The sequence below is a fragment of the Rhincodon typus genome, chromosome 19 (assembly GCF_021869965.1).
Source record: "Rhincodon typus isolate 14 chromosome 19, sRhiTyp1.1, whole genome shotgun sequence".
NCBI classification, from domain to species: domain Eukaryota; kingdom Metazoa; phylum Chordata; class Chondrichthyes; order Orectolobiformes; family Rhincodontidae; genus Rhincodon; species Rhincodon typus.
In genome coordinates this window covers 51,996,517-52,021,667 of record NC_063350.1, presented here as the reverse complement: position 1 = coordinate 52,021,667, position 25,151 = coordinate 51,996,517, and the positions used below count along the sequence as shown (strand labels likewise).

The 25,151-nt window shown below is 39.5% G+C and overlaps 1 protein-coding gene across 3 annotated transcripts in view; it reads left to right on the top strand.

Moving 5' to 3' along the window:
- Window positions 1–25,151, top strand: part of LOC109937847 (guanine nucleotide-binding protein G(s) subunit alpha) — a 286,905-nt gene that overhangs the window by 169,417 nt on the left and 92,337 nt on the right. For all 3 annotated transcript variants that reach the window (XM_048608115.1, XM_048608116.1, XM_048608117.1), the window contains exon 5: window positions 16,135–16,232. In XM_048608115.1, coding sequence (XP_048464072.1) covers window positions 16,135–16,232 — 98 coding nt within the window. The remainder of the gene's footprint in view (window positions 1–16,134; window positions 16,233–25,151) is intronic.

Here is a 25,151-nt window from a genome sequence, read left to right as displayed (position 1 = left end):
CTTCAGCTATCTCCTTCAGAGCTCTGATGTGTAGTCTGTCTGGTCCAGGTGATTTATCCACCTTCAATCCGTTCAGTTTTTCTAACACCACCTCCTTGGTGATGGCCACCATACTCAGCTCTGCCCCGCTGACTCTCTTGAATTTTTGGGATATTACTTGTCTTCCACTGTGAAGTCTGACGCAAAGTAATTATTCAGTTCCTCAGCCATTTCCTTGTTCCCCGCTACTGTCTCTCCATCATTTTCCAGTGGTCCACTGTCCACTTTTGTCTCTTCTTTGCCCTTTTTATATATCTAAAGAAACTCTTACAGCCTTACTTTTTGGAACAGTTTGGGAGACAGTAATATAGAAACTCCTGCCATTGCTCTTTCCTGCTAGGCTGTTCTCCCAGTCAATTCTGCCCAGCTCCTCCCTCATACCTCTGTACTCGCCTATATTCAGCTGTAATACCGTTACCTCTGATTCTATCTTCCCCCTCTCAAATTGCAAAGTAAATTCAATTGTTATGATCACTGCCTCCTAAGGGTTCCTTCACCTTAAGCTCCCTTATCAAGTCTGCCTCATTGCACAACACTAAATCCAGTATTGCTTGTTCCTTAGTGGGCTCCACCACAAGCTGCTCCAAAAAGCCATCTTGTAGACATTCCACAAATTCCTTTTTCTTGCAATCCACTACCAACCTGATTTTCCAGTCCACCTGCACATTGAAATCCCCCATGATCACTGTAACTTTACCTTTTCTTACACACCTTTTCTATCTCCTATGTATCTTGCGCCCCAGCTCCTGACTACTGTTTCAAGGCCTATACATAACTCCAACTATTTTTTTTTATTTTTACCTTTGTGGTTCCTCAGCTCTACCCACTCGGATTCTACACCATCTGACCCTACTTCATTTCTTACTATTGATTTTAATTTCATTCCTTGCTAATAAGGCAACCCCACCCCCTCTGCCCAGCTGCCTATCTTTTCGATATGATATCCTTGGATATTCAACTCCCAATCCGATCCCCTTGCAGCCATGTCTCCGTAATGCTCACCACGTCATATCTGCCAATTTTGATCTGTGCCTCAAGCTCATTTACCTTATTTCTTAAACTGCGTGCATTCACATATAACCCCTTCAGTCCTGTATTAACCGTCCCTCTTCTCGTTGTCGTTTGTTTATCCTGGGTGCTTGAAGTTTGATTCCTAACCCTTTCCTGTCCTCCTGTCCTCCTGTCCTCCGTGTCTGTGCTGGAGACTTTTTAATAACCTCTCCTGAATTCTCATTTCCTGTTACTTTTTCCATGTTTTTCTATGCCGTTGAATCCACCCTTACGAATGTTAACCTGCTGCTTGGTTTGCCACTTGGGGAAGTTTTACCTCTCCTGCTGACCACCCACCTCTAGTTTAAAGTCCTGTTGACCAGCCTATGTACCTTTTTGCTAGAACATTAGTCCCAGCTCAGTATCCGATGGAGACCGTCCCGGCAGTACAGATCCCTCCTGTTCGAGTCCTGATGCCAGTGCCCCGTGAAAAGGAACCCCTCTTTTCCACGCCACACTTTTAGCCACATGTTTACTTCCCATATTTGCGTGTCCCTCTGCCAATTTGCACGTGGCTAGGACAGCAATCCAGAGATTATAACGCTTGAGGACCTATTCTTAATTTTGTTCCTAGCTCCTGGATCCCTGATTAGGTCCTCTTTCCTAGTCTTGCCTATGTTCTTTGTTCTGATGTGGATCACAACAACCAGATCCTCCCCCTCCTATATCCTTTCAAGCCGGTCAGAGATGTCTCTTACCCGACACCAGGCATGCAACACACCATGCAGGACTCTTGATCCTGCTTACCAAGGATACTATCTATTCCCCTGATTATAGAATCCCTTAGAACTACCACTTGTCTTTTTGCTCCTCTGTTTTGAATGGCCTCCTGTAACATGGTGCAGTGGTCAGTTGGTTCATCTGCGCTGCAGCCCTTTTCCTCATCCATACCGGGAGCAAGGATCTCATACCTGTTGGACAAGATCAAGAGCTGAGGCTCCTTTGTACCTGACTGCAGGATCCCTCCACCTGCCTCGCTTGCAGTCACCCCCTGCTGTCCCTGATTATATCACTAGTCCTGGTTCGTTTGAAGGAGGAGTACACTGGTCTCTTCCCCAGCTTTTTACCTACAAATATTTTGATATATTTACCCACATTCACTTTATAAATTCTGCTCTCAGTAATGTTTCTGGTAGAAATCTCCCTTGCCTAATAAAACTCTTCATTTAAAAAAAGCTTTTCATCTTCCCTTCATTCTGGTGACAAAAGTTCAGTTACAAACTGGAGGAAATGGGTGTTTTCGCTTTCCTTAACTACCTTTTATTTCTTCTAGTCTCTTCTTCGTTTTAATCCTTTGTGATCCTCTTGAGTCCTTCCTGAAGTAACATGCTCAAAACAAGGTACATAGTTAAACAAAAGTAATATCTTTTAGTTCAGTGCCCCCTCCTTGTTTTCCTACTCTGTTCTCCATTTTAAAACTGATAAGTTCAAAGCTGTTTAAAAATATGATTCTTCTATTCTTTAAGCTTGAGTCTTTCTATATCTCTTGTCAGCTTTATTAATTGCATTATTCATCTCCCAAAATGTACTGCCTCATAGTTCTCCACATTGTGTTTACACTGATGGCTATCTAACTGTGTGATTCATCTATCCTTAACCTCCTGGAATCTTAGAATAGTTACAGCAGAGAAGCAAACCATTTGGCCTGTTGTCTGTGTCAATTTTCAACGAACAGTCGCATTTCCTTGCCCCTTCCCTGGAGCTGTTCAGGTAATTATCTAATTTCCTACTGAAAATAACAGTGTGGTGGAGACAAACACAGTCGGGCAGTACATTCCAAATCTTGATGACTAGCATCCTCTTTTTTAAAAAAAAAAGTAAAGTTGTCGTTTTGCCTCAACTGCCTGTCCTCTGGTTCTTCATGCTTTTGCTAATGGGGGAATAATTTTTTCTAGTTTACTCTTTCTTAAACCCTCATGACTTTAAGCAGAGCATCTGCTCCATCTTTGGTTCCACAGTTATTGAACTAAACTAAGTTGGAGAAACTTGGCTGCTCTGCTTTGAAAAGACAAGGTTACGTCGACATTTGATAGAGGTACTTAAAGTCATGAGCATTTAAGACAGAGTAAACTGGAAAATAATATTCCACCATTAGCAAAAGCATGAAGAACCAGAGGACACTAAGTTGAGGCAAAAAGGCAACAAGGGAAATTATTTACTCATAATTATTTTCTGTACTTCCTCCAATGTCATCACATTATTCCTAAGGTATGGTTCCCAAAACAAGACAGCAGTACTCTAGGTAAGGCTGGGCTAGTATTATAAAGGTTGTTATAAATTCCTTGCTTTTGTGCATTGTGCCTTTATTTAACAAAGTACAGGAACCTTCATGCCTTATTAACCATTTTATCAACCTGCACTGTCTTCAGCAATTTGTGTACATTTAACCCCAAAGCCCTTTGGTTCTGCATCCCCTTTAGAATTGTATCCTTTGGTTTATATTGCTTAAGATTTGATTGTCCTTTCCCATCATAGGAACTTAGCAGCTTTTGAAACTGACTCATTGTCTTGTTACAGTTTTGCTTACCAGTGTACGCTTCCAACTTACCTGGTCTAGATTCATTCCAAAGCCAATGAAATTGGTCCTCGCCAATTCATTACTTTTGCTCTGTTGTTCCTCTGTCATTTTCCATAGCTAATGAAATTATATCATAATTAAAACCTATTCTCCAAAAGGAAGCAAATAGCACAAGCAAACTACCCACAAGTGCATAGGTCTTGGCTCTGTTAATGCACATCTAGACTGGCCTTTTATAAGTCTGATCTCTCCGAAAACTGGCCCCAACAGTTGAAATGAAAGTCTTCTCGCCTTAACTGGCTAACTCATTTCCTGTCTGTCTGTATACCCTTATGCTAGAAGATGACCAACCCCAGAACCTTGCATTCCATATAGCTCTTTACATCATGGATGACTCTTAGTGGTACAAACTGCTGGTCGAGCTCAAGCTGTAAATGATGAACACTTCCTGGATAACCTGGAGGTATTTCCTGGAGTTCCTATATGGAACTAGTGTGCATCAAATGAAAATGTAGTGACTCAATTTGTTAAATGATTCTAACTGACTAAGAAATAAACTTAAAATTAAATAAACACTCACCTGCTGCTTGCCAATTAACTACTTCCTTGTGTTAATACCACTTTATTTTATAGGGACTTTAAGACATAAGACTTAGACTTGAGCATATTTTAAATATATCCGGTTTAAAACTTCCCAAACTTTAAAGCTTATTCAGCAATTAACTAAAGTTCTTAATTTGAGTGCCCTTACTTGGAAATAGACAACAGTAGTACTCATCAACCACTTGTCACAACTGCTGCTCTGTGACATTGCTTCATGCTTTGCATTGAAGATGACCTGCTACTACTAAGCTCTCTGCATCTGAGGCTGTATCTCCCACGCAATTGCTGCTGCTCCACCTCAGTTGGCATTGCATGCACCTTGCGCTCTGCCTCTTTATTTATTGCTGTGGTTTTCACTTAGATTCACAATGTCCTGTAGCCATTGAGGTCCCCTTCACAGTTAACCTTGATCCCTGTTTTGATGAAAGCATCCATCAATTACTATTCAAGATTTGTTTTCCCTTTACCTCACTGATGACTGCATTTCTTGTATCAATGCATTTCTATGACAAAGGTTCCTGTAAGGTGGAGGAGGGGTAGTGGCATAGGTGTCGTTGGTGGCTCAGGGTTTAGGACTCTTTCAGTTATATCTTTTATCTTTCTTAAACTATTCAAATGGCTCCGGATTGTGGTGACTAAAGCTTTTTGCTATATTTTACTGTACTAGTCACGGAAATGCAAGGGACAATAAATAAATAAATCATATATTCACTCAAGTAAGATATGACTTGCTCATTACAAATTCATGCTAATATTTCTAAATTAATTCCTAAGTGTTAATTTAAACTACTTCATACTCTCTAGACACTTAACCATTAATGTGCTTTGGTTTTTGTCTGTGGTTTTCTGATGTGTCGTCATTATTGTTATGACAACTATAGGATTTTTATGTAGAATTTTCATATTTGGGATGAGTGTGGGACTTTTTTATTTGTTAGTAACCAGTGGGTTTTTGTGTCTGTCAAGTTAATAGTTAACATGTAACCATGGCAATTGCTTTTAAACCTGGCAGTAAAGTGAATTGGTTTGTCCACAAATGGACTTTTGTTTATTTTAGATGGTTTGTCACCAAGCATGTCAAATAATGGAACCTCAAAAGTTTGTTACTGTTTTGGAATTTTTAAGGTTGAGGGAAACACCTACATTGGAGGGAATTTTAGGTTCATTTTTAAATTTGGGTAGTGGTTCTTGGCCTGTGAAGATCTTGGAACAGGATGGCTGTTTAGAGCAGTGCTCCTGAGAAGAGAAGCATATAATGGATTGGGTCCTTAGTGATGGTGTCTTCAGGCCAGAGAGAAACCCACAAGTTTTTATTTAGGCCAAGTATGTGATAGGTTCAAGAAGCTTTCACAGTCCCAAGTGAGTTATATCTCCCCTAAAAGGGATACTGATGTGAGTATTATATGGGTGCCTTTGGTACTGCACCAGGTTTGTTTTGGGTGCTGAAGAAAACCTCTCTCCTTTCTTCTTAATTCAGAAAGGAGTGTTGTAGGATTAACGGAATTGTACTTTGTGTCTAAAACCTTTTAATGTGTATTATAAGTAGCTAAGATAATCCAAACTATCTTCATTTGCAATAAACTATTTTATTGAAGCAAAGTCTGCAACATTACATGCTTATGTTTCAGTGATAAACTAGTTTGTTAAAATCAAGACATAAATAATGATCCATCGAGCTGCATTCTAACTTGTTCAGTAATAACATTATAACAAAAGTTACACTGGCCCCTCTCAAATGCCACCCACTTCATTTATTCAGTTGTATAGTCATTTGCCTAACTTTAATTCTGTCATAGTTGTAGTACCATTTGGAGTTTTGCTAATTACTTTCTTAAATGGAATGGGTCTTTATTGATTGGAAGTGGATAATGTTTGAGGAGTGCACATGACTTTGGTACATATTTTTAACGTGGATATCAGCTTATTCTCACGTGCTCAAATGAATCTTTTTATGGAAACTACCTTTGGCTATAATTCTCCACTGATGGTCAGCATTTCTATTGTTTCCTGAAGAAAAATATACACATTTTATTTTTGCAAGATGACCATCCAAATCATTAGAATTTTTATACCTTTTTTGTAATTTTTCATGCTTTTAAAAAGAATTTTTTGTCTAACAATTTTTCTGATCATCAAAGTTCTTTGCATTGATTATAGGCTGTAAAATTTGGTTTTTGTTTTGTTGTTTGGGCTTGTGTGATTAGTGGTTCAAAAGTTCAGAATTCAGCTTAGAATTTCAAAAAACCTACGTGCTGAATTCAGTTCTCTGAACCCCTGTTGTGTATGTAATGTGCTGGAAGAAGTATTGCCTTTTCACCTTTTAAAAGTGTAAATGCTTCATGCAAAAAAAAAAGGCTCCTTATTAAATCCATGAATCCGTATTCCAACAAAACAAAAGCAAAACACTGCAAATGTGGTGGAAATCTGAAACAAACAGAGTAATTGCTGGAGAAACTCAGCAGCTCTAGAAGCACCTGTGGAGAGAGAAAAAGTTAATGTTTCAAGTCCGATATGAATCCTGTTCAAATCTTCAGCTGTCTTGGTATCACTGATTTCGGGTGGTTGGGGAGTTCTGAAGAAGGATCACTAGACACAAAATGTCACTTCTGCTTTCTCTCTATAGATGCTGCTAGATCTGCTGAGTCTGCCCAGCAGTTGTTTTTGTTTCAGATTTCCAGCATTTGCAGTTCATTGTTTTTGTCTTGCCTCAAAGCCAGTCTTGGCAGTAGTCAGTGAGCTTCTTCCCTTGGTTTGTCTCGGGAGAAAAATCCTCTTTTGATCAGATAGATCTGTGGAAGATGTACCAGTTTTAGATCACGATATTAAACAGTGAATTGATTTGTAGTTTTGTGATACTGTCATAATTGCATGATCAATCTGGATTTGTCAGTGATCGTGCTGAGGTGAGATGGATATTTGGTGAAAGATGATGAAGACATCTGTCCTTTAAATAGCAGCTTGAACAACCATGATTGAAATAATTGTGTACATCAGCTGTGAAGATTCCAAATTTGAGTGCTGAATTGTCAGCACATACTTCAAAATTCAGAGACTATCGCAACTAAATCTTTTACAGTTGATGAGCATGATAAATGGCTAAGTAGATCTACGTGTAGTGCAAATAGGTCACAAAACAGTTACTCAGTCAAGTTTTACAATTAACATAAACTGTGAAAGCTAACTTTGGACTTCTAGTTATTTATTAGTTTCTCATCTGCAGAACATTTGTGGTTTTCCCTTCTGCAAGACTTGGACAGTTGAGGGTGTCTGTACTGCTCAGTGTGCCTTTGAGTTCTGTCTTGCCAACTCTCAAAATAGTTGACTCTATAGCCAAGTTAAGTGTACATTTCCATTGAAGATTTTGTCTTGGCTCTCATTGTGCACATAAACATTTGGTAGTCTTGATGATTTATGTCTGATTTTCTCCTAAAAATAGCTGTGCTTGAGACTGGTGTTGTACATGATCTTTGATTCATCTGCGCTTGAACACTAACCTACCAATTAAATTATGTTCATATGCTTGTCTCTTTCTTTCTTATCACCAAGGAAGGACATAGCCGTAATAATATAGGTGCAGGAACAAGCAACACAAGTCGTTGAATCTGCTCCATCATTCGGTTTTGGCTGCTTATGGTTTGACTCCACTTTTCCACCCATTCCCCATATCCCTCATTGGAGCAAACTGTTACAAAGGGTCATTGTTTTAATGTCAGTGTCAGCCCTATACCCTAAAACTGAGATTAAAAGAAATTACTTCTATCGAAGGGTTGTGAATGTGTTGAATTTACTATCCATAGTGCGGTGGTAGATGCTGGGACACTAAATTTGAGGAGGAGGTAGATTTTTTAATTAGTGATGGGGCAAAGGGTTATGGGGAGTAGGCAGGAAGGTGGAGTTGAGACTGTGATGAGATCAGCCGAGATGATAGTATTAAAAGGTGGAACAGGCTCGGGTTGAATGGCCTACTCCTCCTGGTTCTTATTTTCTTTTGTTCACGGGGAAGCAGATGCTTTAAAATAAGGTTAGTTGAATTTATCGGTATTAGCAAGATTTAACAGTAGTTTACTTTATTAACTTAAGGCCTAGTAAAATAAAGTTAACTTTATTTGAAGTCATTAGAAGCATCCATGACTTCCCAGATGCATTTCATGTGACTCTGTTGTCCTGCTTACATTTACCTTACATCACTATAAGCATAGTCCAAAGTAAAATAAAGGGTTTTTTTTTTACTTTGGACTACGCTTAGACTGATGTAAGGTAAATGAAGGCAGAACAACAGAGTCACATGAAATGCATGTCTTGCATCTGGGAAGTCATGGATGCTTCCAGTGACTTAGATGACCATGTGCATTAAATGGTGGCAGTTTCAGAAACATATGCACAGATTTCAGAACTCGAGTAATTAGAGATGACATGAGAGCTGGACAGATTGTATGCTCAAAGAGGTGGTCACACAGCAGTGCAGGGGCATGGAGTTGGAAAGGAATTGGTGATTGTCAGGCAGCCCGAGAACCAGTAGATAGTGCAAGAGTCTCCCGAGGTTCGTTTGCCATTTTGGATTCTTTTAAGGGCATTAGTTCCTCTGAGGAGTGCAGTCAAATCCAAATTCATTATATCACAAGGGGCTCAGCTACACAGGAGAGGATAAAGAAGAGAGGGGGAAGACCAATAGTTGTAGTGGATTTTTTGGTTAGAGGGATAGACGGACATTTCCCTGGCCGTAGACATGACTCCTAGGATGTTTAGTTGCCTCCCAGTGCCAGGGTTAGGAATGTTAATGAGCAGCTGCAGGATGTTCTTCTGGGTAAGAGCAATCAGTTGAGGTTATGGTTCACGTTCATACAGGGAGAAGATCCTAAAAGCTGATTTGAAGGACATTGAAAAACAGGACCTCCTAAAGCAGTAGTCACAGGACTACTTTCAGTCCTACGCGCTGATGACAATAAAAATAATGGATAAAAACCAAAAGAACAGCAGATGCTGTAAACCAGGAACAAAAACAAAGTTGCTGGAAAAGCTCAGCAGGTCTGGCAGCATCTGTGAAGGAAAAAAATAGAGTTAACGTTTCCGGTCCAGTGACCCTTCCTCAGAACCAGAAAAAGAAATAGTGGAACTCAGCAAGTGAACACTTGGCTGGAGAATTGATGTAGTGGGAAGCACATCAAGTATCTGAAGCATTGTGATTGGTTGGGGGAAGGAGCAGAGGATCTGTACAAAATGCGCAGGCTGTTTCTTGGGGCATGACTAATATTATAGCAGAGATAGCAGGAACTGCAGATGCTGGAGAATCTGAGATAACAAGGTGTAGAGCTGGATGAACACAGCAGGCCAAGCAGCATCAGAGGAGCAGGAAGGCTGACGTTTCAGGCCTAGACCCTATTAAAGGCTCTAATTGAATGCTGATAAATTTACAAAAAGATTGATTATTTGAGTGCACAAATTATGGTTAATAGAGATAATTTAATTGCCATTACAGAATTGTGGCTGTGGGGTGACAGATTGGGAATGGAATATTTAAAAGGATATTCAGCACTTCGGAGGGTTAAGCAAAAATGAAAAAGAGGTGGGGTAGCACTCTCAGTAAGGAACAGGATCAGTGTTGATTTTATTGTCACATGTACCAAGATATAGTGAGAAGTGTAGTTTACTGTGCTATTGAGGCAGATTGTACCATACAAAGTGCATCAGGATAGTAGAATAGAGTGCCGACTACAGTGTTACAGCTGCAGAGAAGGTGATAAAAAGAAGGTGCAAACATCCAAAGGGAAAGGCAAATCAGCCATGGCTAATGAAATAAGTTAAAGATTGCAATAGATCAAAGGAGGTGGCTTTAAGGAAGACCAAAAAATGTCTGGTAATTCGGAGGATTGGGAGTAATTTAGAAACCAGCAGTGGAGGCCTAGGAAACTGGTTGATTAAGAAATGGAAAAGAGAATGTGAATGCAAACTAGCCACAAACGTAATGGTGGACTGTAAAAACCTCTAGGTATAGAAATGGAAAGAATAAGCAGGTCACAGGTTGGGCCATTACAAATAGATATGAGAATGTATAGTGGACAGTAGAGAATGGCAAAGAAGCTAAATGGTTCCTTAAGAGGTTGCAGAAAATCTTCCACAAATGCTAGTTGACCAGGGACTTGTGAAACTGTCAAACTGAAATAAATCAGTACAACAAACTTTATTAACTGGTGTCTATGGGACCAGGCATGTGCTGATAGGCCAGCTAATCTGGTTGATCGAGATCCACATAAACTGTAAAAATGCACACTAAGTAATATAAATGTAATGAAGTGAGTATAGACATCGCTGTTATACTTTATTTACAGCATAAATCACTTTAATAAAGCAACTTTGCCTTTAATAAAACTGATCAGCAGAGAGCCTTCTCACTTATACCCTCAATTGACGACTTGGAAATCATGGAGACTGTGTAAACTTCTGGTATTTGAGGTATATAATTTTTGCCAGTTTGTTGAGTGTGCTAGTTAAAATAAAGTTTGTTGTACTTGAAAATATAACTGAAAGTTGATAAATCCCTGCACCAGATGAATTTCATCTCCGTGTTAAGTGAGGTGGCCAGAGGGCTAGTGGATACACGGGTGGTTATCTTGCAAAACTATAGGTTCCTGTGCATTAGATTAAAATGTAAACTCGCTATTTAAGGAAAGAGAGAGAGAGAGAATCAAGAACTCCAGCCCTGTTAATTTGATGTCTATTGTCAGCTAAATGTTGGAATCTTGTATAAAGGATGTGATAAGAGGACATTTAGAAAAGAATGATAAAATTAAGCAGAGTCATCATGAATATATGAAAGGAAAATCATATTGATGAGGATAACCATTGGATGTGGTATATTTGGATTTTTGAAAGTCTTTTGTTCAGGTCCCACAAATAAGATTAGAATGTATGGGATTGGAATGAATTTATTACTATGGATTGATAATTGGTTAACAGGAAGAAAGCAGAGAGTAGGAATAAATGGATCATTCTCAGGATGGCAGACTATTTTATAAATGGGGAACCACAATAATCAGTGTGGTCCACAGCTGTTCAGTCTATGTAAATGATTTGGTTGTGCTCTTGCAGCGCAGTGGTAATGTCCATATTTCTGAGACAGAGGCCTGTGTTGAAGTCCCACATGCTCCAGAGGTGTGTCATAACACCCTTTAGCAAGTTATTCATTGATTACCTCAAACTGGGTTGGAACAGGAGATGACAAGGATGTAAAAAGGTTTCAAGAGGACTTGGTTGGACTGAGCGAATGGCTTGAACATGGCAGATGGATTCTCATGTGAGTAAGTAGGAAGGCAAATGGTATGTTGGCCTTCAAAGTTTTGGCAAAGATCTGTAGCTCGGGTTGTGGGTGAGGTTGTTGACTTGCTCGCTGAGCTGGCTTGGTCTCGTTCAGATGTTTCGTCACCATGCTAAGTGACACCATCAATGGACCCTCCGATGAAGTGATGTTATTCTACTCCACTTGGAATTTATACTGTTTGGTCTGTTATGGTGAGCAGTGTCATTTCCAGTTTTGATCTGTATGGGTTTGTTATTACTCATCTAGCTGGAGCAGATGAGCATTGACCCCAGGCCTTCTGGCTCAGAGGTAAGGTCACTACCTCCGTGTCACCAGTGCTTTTTGTGCCTTCTATGATTGGTGAAGATGCCACAGTGAAGTGGAAAATATTTTTTTGAAAAAGTATGAAAAGGTGATACTGAATCTATTGAGTGTTGTGAGATCTTTATCTTTGAGATGGATTCTGTCTAGTACAGTGCCTATATTTGGCATCATCCATTCTGTCCAGTCAGTCTAATTTGAATTCTCTGATAATTTAGATCCACCCATTTCCAGCACAGCAATTTTCATATCTCCTCTTGCATTGAAATCTGTCACAATAATGCTAGTTTACTAGTTTTAAATAATTTGGCATAGAGAAGCTGCAGTGTTGAGCTGCTTAATTTTACAATTCTCTCTAGCATTGTAGGTATCACTGCAATCATATCATTTATTATCTTCCCCGAGATACTCTGAAGAGCTGCCAGTCCTCCTCTCAAAGCAATTTGGTACACCTGGCTGTCTAAAAAGCAACTAGGGTGCTGTTAGGACTAGGGGCTATTTCGGTGAAAATGAGGACCAGTTTGTAAATCAGTTGGGTTATGGTAGTTGTGATTTTGTGATCCCTTTCTTTCCTCTTAAATTGAATTAAAATCACTAAACTACTGTACTGAGACTTGTCTTAATCTTGATTAGAAGTCCAGGGTTGTGTATTGATTATTATAGTCTGTAAGCATTAACTTTTGTTGTCCTTTTTATCAAGGTGGGGTTTTCCTTAAATTTACCATTTGATTTACTTTCAACATTGTATAAAGTAGGCTATAAAATACACTGGTACGCTGGGAAATTGGAAGTTTTTGGTTGAATTGAATAAAGTCCTGCAGTCTTCAACAGTATTGAATCGTATTCATGAACCTTCCCCCATTCCCAAACATTTCCCAACGTGAAAACATATACATTCTTGCATCTATTAACAAAGTAGCATGTTAGTGTGTTGCATTCTTACCATCACATTTAATGAACTACCCAATGCTTAGGGTCCATTTGTGTTTAATGTACATATGAAGACTTACAATTGTTGTTGACGTTTGTGTTTAAAGATGTTTTGCACTATATTTATAAAACGTGGTATGTTCCAATGGCACTAAAATGTATAGCAATTGATATACCAATGTTGTAACTTCTTTTTATAAAAGACACTGAATTATTAAAGGTATTATTATATCTCTTTAATACTCCTAATTCATAGTCTGCAGAATCTAGTTGTTGCACCAATTGAAGGTTTGTTTATGATCTCTGCTGATCTTCAGTGAATAAGCAGCACGGGTGTTGCAGTCAATTTTGTGCTAATGTATAAATGCAAATTACCTCAAGACTTAATTTTCCACAACTGTAATCTATTGGTGAAGCTGAGCAAGGCAGTTCCTTCAGGAAGTTACCCAACAATACATTTTGTAGTCGATAAGCCACAGCACTATTTCCAGAAAGCTGGGAGCAAGTACTGTTGAAAGCATTTTTGTTTGCATCCACTGTATTATTGATACATGGTAACGATAAAAATGAATGCCAGTCGACAACCTTGCCTCATTCTTTACCTTGTGTAGAAATATAGAAGATAATGGCACATGATACATGTGTGCAGTGCTACCTAAAAAGATAAATTTGGACTTTGAAGCATTCCTACGACCATTCATTCAATTTTGTCTGTTTCCACAGCTAGATTTTCCTAAGAACAGGTTGATAACTTGTTGCCAGATGCTTAGTTTTAGGGGTGTTGCTCTTTGTCAGGCATAGCTGACTAGGAGACACTCCTGTTCTACATGCCTGCTCATTTGAGCAGCCAGTTCCGATAGACCACGTGCAGTAATGAATTCTGTCATTCTGTGCAGTGATGGAAGAATGAACAAGGATATCTGAGGGGAACAGTTCGTGAAAGTGAATTGAAGGGGAGACCTGCTTCAGGCAGCACTATGTATTTGCCACATTGATAGGTGGAGGAAATGACAGAGGCTTGTTGAATGGAATAGTGGAATTCTGATTTTGGTAGAGGTGTGGGAATAGAGAGATGAATATGTGGACAAAGCCTGTTGACAATAGCTAATAGAGGAACTTCTTCATAACAGGTTTAGAATTATGTGTACGACTTGGGTGAAATCAGCTTTCAAACAATTATTTGTGTAGCTTTTAGCTTATTTAGACAACATTAACTAAAAACTGCACGGAGTCATGAGCTTTATCAATAGTCAATTAAAGCATTGTAAACAGGCTTCCATTCCATTGCTTGATCTCAGCTTGTCTCAGATTATTGCTTGTCATATGTATTCCTCATGAAAAATATCCAGGGTCTCTCTTTTATTGTGACCCTATCCATATAGGATCACCTCACCTGGTTTGCATAACTTGTAGATGCCTCTCCATTGTGGTGCAACTGCTGGAAGGATTCTGGAATCTCCAGTCCTGCCCCTAAAACTGGCATTTCTCATTCTCTCAAGAGTGGGATTGGAATTCATTGTTTGTACACAAGTAGCTCTTAAAGGCAGCCAGCCATTTAAATTATGAGCTGCCTTCTTTGAAATTGGGTTTTGGGATCCCTGGAATGTGGAACCTGAAGTATGGATGTTAGACCAAGTAGATCAGTCTATTCTTAGTGCATTTCTTTGGGATAGCTAAGGTACCCTTTTACCCTTTTTGAATTTGGTCCCAGGACACCACCTGGGAAAGACATGGCACCATGTTCAGAGGAGGGAGGTCAGTCGCTAATTGTAGTGGTGAGAAATAGTTTTATGGTTCCAAGTCAAGTTTGTATGGACAGGAACTGGCAGAAGATAGTGTTCCCATAATGTGCATCCCCTTTCCTTCTCGGTGATCAAAGTCACAAGATTGCAGGGTGCTATCGTAAGAACCTTTGAACTGCCATGCTACATCTTTCAGATGGTACTTACTGCTATCAATTTCCATTCATGGTTATAAGAGTGGGTGTTAAAGTTGGTGAATTGGGAGCCAGTCAAGCAGAGTTTTGTTTCAGAACAGTAACTACCTGAATTCATGTAGGAGCCATGTTATTAGAAAGGCCTTGGAAAAATTTATAAGGGGAGAAAGGACACTGCAGAAACAGGAAGAGTTGAAGAAAAGATTCCAAAAATGGAGTTAGATTTTTGGAAGGCTTTTGAAGCAAGTGAGTGATGGGTGAGGAGAGTTTCAATCATACCTATTTTGGGGATTTGGGGCTTAAGGGATCGGTTCCACTCAGCATATGTATGATATGTGCACAATTTCAGAATGCTTGGCACTACCCAAATATGTGTATTTAAGCATTAGCTACTTTTATGTTGCAAAAACACAGCAGGTCAAGCATTTTGTGAAGATAAACATTTTGAGTTTGGTTAACTGAAGGATCAAATGCTTGAAAAAGTAGCTTATCCATTCTCTGTGCACATGCAGTTTGGTCTCACTATTTCCATCCTAGCTTGATTTTGTTTCAGATTTCCAACAAATGCAGTTGTTTTTGCGTTTGTAGACACCTATACTAGATAATACATACATCACACTTCAGAAAGAGTATAGTGGACAAAGTGCAGGTTAGATTTATGACACTGATGCTTGGACACCTTGGGGTTGATTTATGAGGAACAGTTGCACATTGGGTAATATTCCCTAGCATTTAGAACTGTAAAAGATAACTTTGATCAAAGTTTTCTCCACATCTGAATAGGTATATGAATAGGGAGGTTATAGAGAGATATAGTAAACTGGCATGCTTGCAAACAGACTTGGTCAGATTGGGATGTCTGGTTGACACGGATGAGTTGGTTTGAAGGGTCTGTTTCCGAGTTGTATGACTCCATCAATACAAGAGATTGAATAGATGGAGATAGTGAATCTGTTCTAATTCGAGAGTCCATTATTTGGAGACCACAGTCGCAAAACTAAACCTAGATGTTCTGAGAGGTGAAACTGGGAAAAACCTCTGCAAAAAATGGTGAGAGTTTGGAATTCTCTTCCATAAACAGCAGCTGATGCTAGGTTAGTTGGTGATTTTTAAAATTGAGACTAATTTATATTAGCCAAGGATTTTAGGAATATGAAGCAAAGATGGATGTATGGAATTAGGTGTGAGATCGGCAGCGGTGTTATTAAATGGTGAAATGAGCTTGAGGGGCCAAATGACCCAATTGTCTTCCATTGTGCAGCTTATGGTGCAGAACTGTATGGTAATCGAACATCCTTCTAACTATACCAATATCTTGCACCAGTCATGGTGTGGAGGTAACCAGCAGTGCATAAGTACCATGTTTATGTGTAATTTTCATCACTGTTCAAATATGATTTGAGCTTTGCAGATGCTAATAAGATTTAAATATTTTTGTTTCAGGAGTTCTATGAACATACAACGATACTCTGGCAGGATGAAGGTGTGAAAGCATGCTACGAGAGGTCGAATGAATATCAGCTCATTGATTGCGCACACTAGTAAGTGTCTTTTCTTCTCTTTGTAAATTGGTGGCTAGGAATGGGCATTGTAGAATTCATTCTAATGCAGAGTGTTAGGTAATTTAATATAAACTCTGTTTATGGAAATGATCTAGTAATCCAATTCCTGTTTTGCTTGCTGGCATTGCTTCTAAAACCAACATTGAAAAGTGCTTTAAGTGTTGATTTTTTAGTTAAACTAAAAGCTCTGATTTGAGGTTTGAAGAGGCTGTGCCACGTTGTCCAAAGATCTAAGTACACTTTAAAAGGATTGTTGTACCTTCTGTCATGGCATGTGAGGTCTAAGGTATTTCAGCAATGTGTCTTGTAGCTCTTAAGACCTCGACCAAAAGTATACTAATTAAAATCTTAGCTTGTAAGTCTAGAGGAGACAACAGTAAAAGGGAAGGACAAGATCATGGAGGGAAACCAGTTTTAAAATTCAAGCATGCACGATCTGATGCCTGCAAATGTTGATTGGCAAGCACATTGGTGATGTGATGGGTAACTTGGTGGGAGTTAAAATATGGGATTCAGATTTAGAGAAGTTTAAGTTTGTGTGGTATAGGCAAGTGGCCAGCCAGGAGAGTACTGGAATAGTTCAGACTTGAGATAACAATGGTACTGATGAGAGTTTTGAAAGTTGTGATCAGGAGCAGAGTGGAGCACTTGTTTTAATGGCAAATTCAGAATTGAAAATTAATTACATGTTAGTGGATAGACTTGATATGAGGAGCATTAATGAGAAAGTTGCCTTTTGCAACTTTATCACTTCATGCTTGATTACACAATAATAAAATAAATTTGTCTCGGCTAAGTGATAGGATGTAGAAAGAAATGTAAAAGGATGTTAAAACACATTAAAATAAACTATGGAAGGGCACTAGAGAACTGAGGTGCAGAAAAGAAGTACAGTACCTTTTCAGTATTACAACAAACAGTAAAAATGGTTTGAAGAGATCTTTAAAATTAGGTTGTAGGAAAATAGATTTGCTAAGTGATTATTCAGCCGTGGTCACAGTTACAGTGGATTCGTTGGGTACTGGAAAAGTCCTGCTGGAGTGACTAAATGCAAATTTGTTATGAATATTTGAGAGATGCAAATCTGGCCAGGTAAATGCAGGCCTATTGACTTTTTCTATTAATCATCAGCTTCTTAGTGTTAAACATGGTATACAATCAGGGACCATGCAAATATCACTGCCCTTGATGGCTGCCAACACCTTGATGTTCTCAAATCTCATATCTGTTCTATCTAAAAGAATGTATTTTCTTTTTCTTCATCTTCCTGTGTTACCATCAATTTTATCAATCATTACCAGATGTTCTAGCTTTTAACTCTGAAATTATAGTTTGCTCTTGATGATCACTCTCAAAAATTCCTCCTACATGCCTGTTTTCCTCAACTTTCTCAATAGTTGTGTGTTGTCCAGTTAATCTTCCTCTCAGGTCTCAAACCACAATTACATTGCTTTTAATTTAACTTGTATTGTCTACATTATAGTCCAACTTTTGTAATGCTGTAGTAATATTAACCAAATGTAGCATTTTAGTAATCTCATTCTGTCAGTAGCAGATAAAATTATGGAAATCATTCTGGTCAGCAGCAGTGTTGCAGAAGCAAAAATGAGTATGTTGTTCACTTGAAGTTCTTTATAGCGCACAGATTCTGCCTTAAAAGACAGGTGTAGGAAAGGCAGCATTGAGAAGGGCAATGGCAACTTGGCATCCTTTCTAGAAAAATGAATTGAGGTCACAAACTAGTGTCTGTAGCACCCATCAGTCTGCTTGCAAGAAATCTGGAGTTGAATCTAAGCTCCTGCTCGCAGTCCCTGATTTGGAAGTGGTTACAAATTTAGCATAGAAGAAAATGCCAACATCTCTGGTATTTTTGATGGCTGCTGTCATTTAAGACAAAGCTGGTGTCTGTTCTAATTATGAACATGATTAGCCGTTCCATAAAACATCAAGCATACAACATCCACCACATGTTGAGTTTTATTTGGTGACTGGTTCACACATTTGGCAATTGTTTAAGTTATTGCCTAATGTGGAAAGATCCCACACAATACTGACCTGAAACTCTTCAACTGTGACTTTTGGTGGATGTAAATAACTTCCAATAGCCTATCTTTAAAGCAAATTTTGCTCCACATGATGGCCTTTGCAGTCAAGAGGCTACGTATGGTGCTCTGTCTTGGTCTTGAAGATTTGTTATTGTTCTTGGGCCTGATAGATTTTGAAGTTGCTCCTTTAGAATTTACAACAGAAGTTCTGTTCGGACAGCAAGAGTATTTTTAACAGGGAGGAATACCTGAAACCTTCTATTAAATGCTGGTAAACCTCGCAGATAATTTTTGATTATACCATTAAAATTTTCTGTTAAAATTAAGATGACTTCCATTAATGCTGTCTGCTTGTTTTTTCATTGCCATATTATCTAACACAATAGGTGTTCATGGCACTGCCTGGATTTTTTGAAGCCCATATTGTGGAATGGCCTACCACTTTAGGGTGATGTTCAGTCGAAGTGACAAGTCCCAGTGGCTTCAGGTTTCCCTTGCTACAAAAGCTGCCTGATTAATCCCTACAACTACGACAGGGATCTACATTGGGTTGAGAGTAGTGCTTCGTAGTGGTAAGAGTTTCTCCCAACAATTCTGCATCAAACAAGGAATAATCATTTACAAAAGTGTACATCTTAGGCTGTTTGACAGCATTGTTGTGCTATTTTTATCACTATTTTGAAGTTTTGCTTGGTAATTTGATGAATGTGACAGTATCTACCAAGATTGGAAAGTCATTGGTTTGTGGTGTAATCTGAAGGAATTGCCCAGCAGTTGATGATAATCCATGCAAAATACTGTCTTTGATTCAATTTTAAGCACTCTCTTCAAGACCCTAGGTATTTGCATACCCCTGATGTAGTATATCCCAATATGCAACATCTTCACGCCTGCAGTGTTCAAACTTTGGAAACTCAAAGTATTACATTTATTTTAACTGCATTGTAAATATTACGTGCTGCATATTTTCTGCAAGTAACCAATTGGCTGTATCTGCTTTGCATTTTTACTTCTGAAGTATTTTTGCAACCTACTGTGTATTTAGTACTTCTAAGATTTTCTTTCACTCTTTAGTCAAAACCACTATTTTTCTTGTAAATTTTCATGTCCACATAGTTAATGAAAGTAACCAATATAAATTCACCAGCTTTTGAGTGGTTTTCAGCCAGATCGGTCAATGCTGAATGAAAACTCGACATTTGAAATTTTATACTGGAATTTTGCATCATTAAATGAAATTTCTACTGTCCAAAATAATACTGGCAATTGGCTCATTGAAATATGGAACAGAATATGAAGGTATTTCTGTTTGCTTTTTCTCTTGTTCTCTCCTTAGGTACTTGGGCCGTCTCTCATGCACTTGCAAGCTTCAGGCTTGGTTGCATACTTGCTCAAGTTATAGAGTAAACAGAAATAGAGTAAATAGTGTGGAAACAGACTCTTCGGTCCAACCGATCCATGCCGACCATGATCCCAAGCTAAACTAGTCTCTCCTCCTGGTCCATATCCCTCCAAACGTTTCTTATTCATGTACTTATCCAAATGACTTTTAAATGTTGTAATTGTACTCCCATCCACCACTACTTCTGGAAGTTCATTCCACACACGTACCACCCTCTATAAACAAAAAAAATTGCCTCATGTCTTTTTTAAATCTCACTCCTCTCACCTTAAAAATGTGTCCCCTAGTCTTAATCCCCCATCTTGGGGAAAAGACAACTACCATTAACTCTCTCTATACCACACATTATTTTATAAAGTTTTATAAGGTCACCTCTCAACCTCCTACGCTCCAGTGAGGAAAAACTCCCAGCCTATCCAGCCTTTCTTTATAACTCAAACCTTTCATACCTGGCAACATCCTGGTGGATCTCTTCTGAACCCTCTCCAGCTTAATAATCTCCTTCCTATAACTGGGTGACCAGAACTGCGCGCACTATTCCAGAAGAAGCCTCACCAATGTCTTGTACAAACTCAACATGACTTTCCCAACTCCTGTACTCAAAGGACTGAGTAATGAAGGCAAGCGTGCCAAACACCTTTTTAACCACCGTCACTATGCATGACACAAACTTCAAAAAATTATGTACCTGCACTCCTCTGTTCTACAGCTCTACCCAAGGCCTTACCATTAATTATATAGGCCCTACTCTTGTTTGTTGTACCAAGATGCAATAATTTATCCAGATTGAACTCTGTCTGCCATTTTTCAGCCCATTGACCCATTTCGTCAAGATCCCTTTGTAACCTCTTCACTGTCTACTATGTCACCAATTTTGGTGTTGTCTGCAAACTTACTAACCAGGCCTCTATATTCTCATCCAAATCATTGATATAACTGACAAACAGAAGAGGACCCACAACCGATCCCTGTGGAGCACCACTGTTGACAGGTTTCCGTTCGAAAAGTAACCCTCCATCACCCTCTCTGTCTCTGCCATTAAGTGAATTATGTATGCAATTGGCAAGCTCACCCTGAATCCCTTGTAACCTAATTATAGTAATTAGTCTACCATGCAGAACCTTGTCGAAGGCTTTACTGAAGCCCAAGTGAACAACAACTACTACTCTGCCATCATCAATCTTTTTGGTAACTTCCTCAAATAGCTCAATCAAGCTTGTGAGACATGATTTTCCTCGCTCAAAACCACGCTGACTATGATTAATCAATTTTTGCCTCTCCAAATGACCATAAATCCTTTCTTTTATAATCACCACCTCCAACAATTTAAACAAAGATACAAAATTAGCCACCCTCCAGTCATCAGGCACCTCACCCAGAGTTATAGATGGTACAAGTATTTCAAGGGGTCTTGCACTTTCCTCCCTTGTATCCCAGAACACTGTGGGAATTTTTAAATCAGGTCCCGGAGATTTAGCCATCTTTTATATTCTCCAAGACCTCCCAAACCACCTCTTCTGTGATGTTGACTTTTTAAAACATCTAAATTTATTTCACATCATTCTCTAGATATCATTTCTTTCTCCACTGTAAAAACTGACATGAAATATTCATTTAATGTCTCTCCCATCTACTGGAGTTCAACACAAAGATGACCTTAATCTTTAAGGGGCCCTGCCCCCTCTCTAGTTACCCTCTTGCTGTTAATGTGTTTATAGAATCTGCTTGGATTCTCCTTAACCTTATCTGCCAATACTAACTCGCATTCCCTTTTTGCCCTCAAAAACTAGGAAACAGTTCAGTGTTTCCTTTCACTGAAATTGCTGAGATGATTCCTATACTAGTCAAATTTGTTGCTTTTTCAGTCGTCTTTCTTTTGATGCTCTCATTAATGTGCAAGAGACCCAGGTGGCTGGTTTTCTTCTAAAAGGTCTCAACTTACCTGTTAAAAGCCACAAACTACAATTTGCTTCCCATTTCAATCGTCCTTGCTCCTTCACACAGTCTTAATCTCTGGCTGTACCCTCTGTTAACTTCTATTTCCATTTAGAGTCAGAGTCATAGAGTCATGCAGCATGGAAGCAGACCCTTCGATGCAACCAATCCATGTTGAACCTAATCCCAAACTAAACTGGTCCCACCTGCATACTCCTGGCCCATATCCCTCCAAACCTTTCCTATTTGTGCACCTATCCAAATGTCTTGTAAACGTTATAATTGTATCCACATCCACCACTTCCTCAGGAAGTTTATTCCACACGCGAACCATCCAATGTGTAAAACACGGGTTTTTTTCTTTTTGAAAAGTCTCCTTTCACTTTAAAATGTGCCCCCTAGTCTGACTAGGCTGTCTGCCAGCCAACGTCCATTACCAGCCCTTTGATTCCCACAGGTACCACAGTAACACATCCTTGTGCCCTACATCCAATGTGGATTCTGTTCCATTCTCCCAGTTTTCCCTGTTCCAGTGATGCCACTGGGGTACCTCTGACGTGACCATCTTTTCCATCAGGGCACCTGTCACCACCCCAGAAGTGGTTGACAGGGCCGTCAGCCACGTATGCTATGTTGGCCCAACTTCCACACTTCCTTCCTTCATCCCTTCTCTCCTTCCCAGAATGACAGGGGTCCACTTTTCACCCTGCTCGTCTCTGCATTCCAAGAGTCATCTGCTGCCACTTCCAGCAGGATGACCTCACCAAACACATCTTCAATCCCTTCCTGTGTCAGCATGCCACATGCCATAACTTCAGAACCTGTCCTCCATTTTAGAGTCATAGCCATACATAGAAACAGACCCTTCAGTCCAACCATTCCATGCCGACCATAATCCCAAATTAAACTAGTCCCACCAGCCTACGCTTGGCTCACCTCCCTCCTAACAATTCTTTATTCATGTCCTTATCAAAATGTCTTTTAAATGTTGTCACTGTACATGCATTCACCACTTCGTCTGGCAGTTCATTCCACACACAAACCACTACGTTAAAAGAAAACAAATGCTCTCGTGTATTTTTAAAATCTTTCTCCACTCACTTTAAAAAATATGCCCCCTAGTTTGAAATTCTCCACCCTAGGGAAAAGGCAGCTGCATTCACCTTCTCTTTGCTTACATTCTCCCCCACCTCCACCACAGTTTTGCCTTTTTTTGTCTTAGTTTGCTTTGCCCTCAGAAAGACTCCATTTCTCCTCTTCAAACCCTAATTTACACCTGTTTTACATTTCTGTTTCTCTTTTTCACAACAATTAACAACCCCTTTGTATTTTGCACTGCACCTTCTCACAGTCTGTCCCCACCATTTAGCACCTTTCCAGTTATGCAGAAGTCACATTGGGCTGGAATGGACCTGTTTCTCCAGCATTTTGTGTTTCTTTGCTGCTGCTTACAATGAAGCTGCTCCCTCTCAGGTAATTTAGACATTCCAATATTTTACTAGTATGTTGAGGTGAATCTGCCACTCTCAAAATATGCACTCTGTCTGATACCTTTTTCTTCACATGGACAATTTGCTTGTCTTCTGATGCCTGTGAATTAGTATTTGTGTATGAATGCTGCACAGTTAACTACATTTATTTTGTGTTGAATAAACTGCACCCCAACCCAGTTCATTTTTTCTAGTTGCAGGAATTGCTGCAAACGTTTTCAACTATCTAATATAACTACTTTTAAAGTATGTTAACAATGGAAGTATTCACGCATGACTTGTGTATTTAAGTTTAGGCTAGAGAGCCGATGATGCTATCGGTTCACAAGTTGTATTGAGCAGGTGATCAATAGGCATGATCATGTGATTGGCTATTACAGATACTGTCAGACTGCTGAGTATTTCCAGCATTTGTAGTATTTTGCTTTCATACGAACTACTGTCACTTAAGTGAAAGTTTGAACAACATTGAAGTAAAAATAGAAAATGCTACAAATACTTGACTGCTCTGACAGAATTTGTGGTAAAGGAAGCTGATTTTCATCAGAGCTGGGAGTGCCTAGAGACAAAAGACTTTCAGCAAGAACAATGGCAGAGAGGTGAAGGGAGAGAAAACAAATTAGAAGATCATCAGTAGGATTAGGCCAGTGAGCTAAATTGAACCTGTTCTGCCATTCACTAAGATCATGATTAATCTGTTTATGACCTTAGTTCCACTCTCCTAGCTGTCCATCTTTACCTTCAACTCCCTTGTGAATCAAAATTGTAATTCAGCCTTGAATATATTCAGTGACACAACCTCCACAGCTCTCTGGAGAAGAGGGACGGCTGCGGTGGGGGGGTGGCAGGTGGGAGATCGTGAGGAAAGAGCAGTCTGAGACATATACAGTTGGGAAAGGAGTAAGTCAAACAGTCAGGGCAGGCAAGGGAAAAGCAGATAACAAGGTAGGACTGATAAACTGCATTTATTTCAATGCAAGAAGCCTAACAGGTAAGGTAGATGAACTCGAGACATGATTTGGAACATGGAACTGGGATATAGCAATTACAGAGACGTGGCTCAGGGCTAAACAGGAATGGCAACTTAATGTTCCAGGGTATGGATGCTTTAGGCAGGATAGAAAGGGGGCAAGAGAGGAGGGGGGAGTGGCATTTTTGATTAAGGATAACATTACTGCAATACTTGAGGATATTCCTGGGAATACGTCCCAGGAAGTTATTTGGATAGAACTGAGAAATAAGAAAGGAATAAGCACCTAGCGGAATTGTACTATAGACGCACCCCTGCCCCCCCCCCCCCCCCCCCCCCCCCCCCCCACACCCCCCAAAAACAAAAAAGAGTCAGTGGTAAATTGTAGGGGATTTTAATTTTCCAAATATAGACTGGGACTGCCACAGTGTTAGGACTTGGAGAAGAATTTAAGCATGCACAAGAAAATTTTCTGGTTCAGTATGTGGATGTACCTACTAGAGAAGGTGCAGAACCTGACTTGCTGTTGAAAAATAAGGCAGGGCAGGTAACCGAGGTGTCAGTGAGGGAGCACTTTGGGGCCAGTGACCATAATTCTATTAGTTTTAAAATAGTGATGACAAAGGATAGACTGGAATCAAAGTTAAAGTTCTAAATTGGAGGAAGGCCAGTTTTGATGGTATTAGGCAGGAGCGTTCTAAAGTTGATTCGGGGTGGATGTTCGTAGGTAAGGGGACAACTGGAAAATGGGAAGCATTCAATAATGAGAGTCCAGAGACAGTGTGTTCCTGTTAGAGTGAAGGGCAAGGTTGGTAGATGTAGGGAATCCTGGATGACTAGAGAAATTGATGACGAGAAAGAAGGAAGCATATGTCAGGTATAGACAGCAGGAATCAAATGAATCACTAGAAGAGTATACTTGAGAGAAATCAGGAGGGCAAAAAGGGGCCATGAGATATATTTGCCAAAGCTAGTTAAGGAGAATCCAAAAACGTTCTGCAAATGCATTAAGGGCAATGGGGAAACTAGGGAGAGAATAGGGTCCTTTAAAAAAAA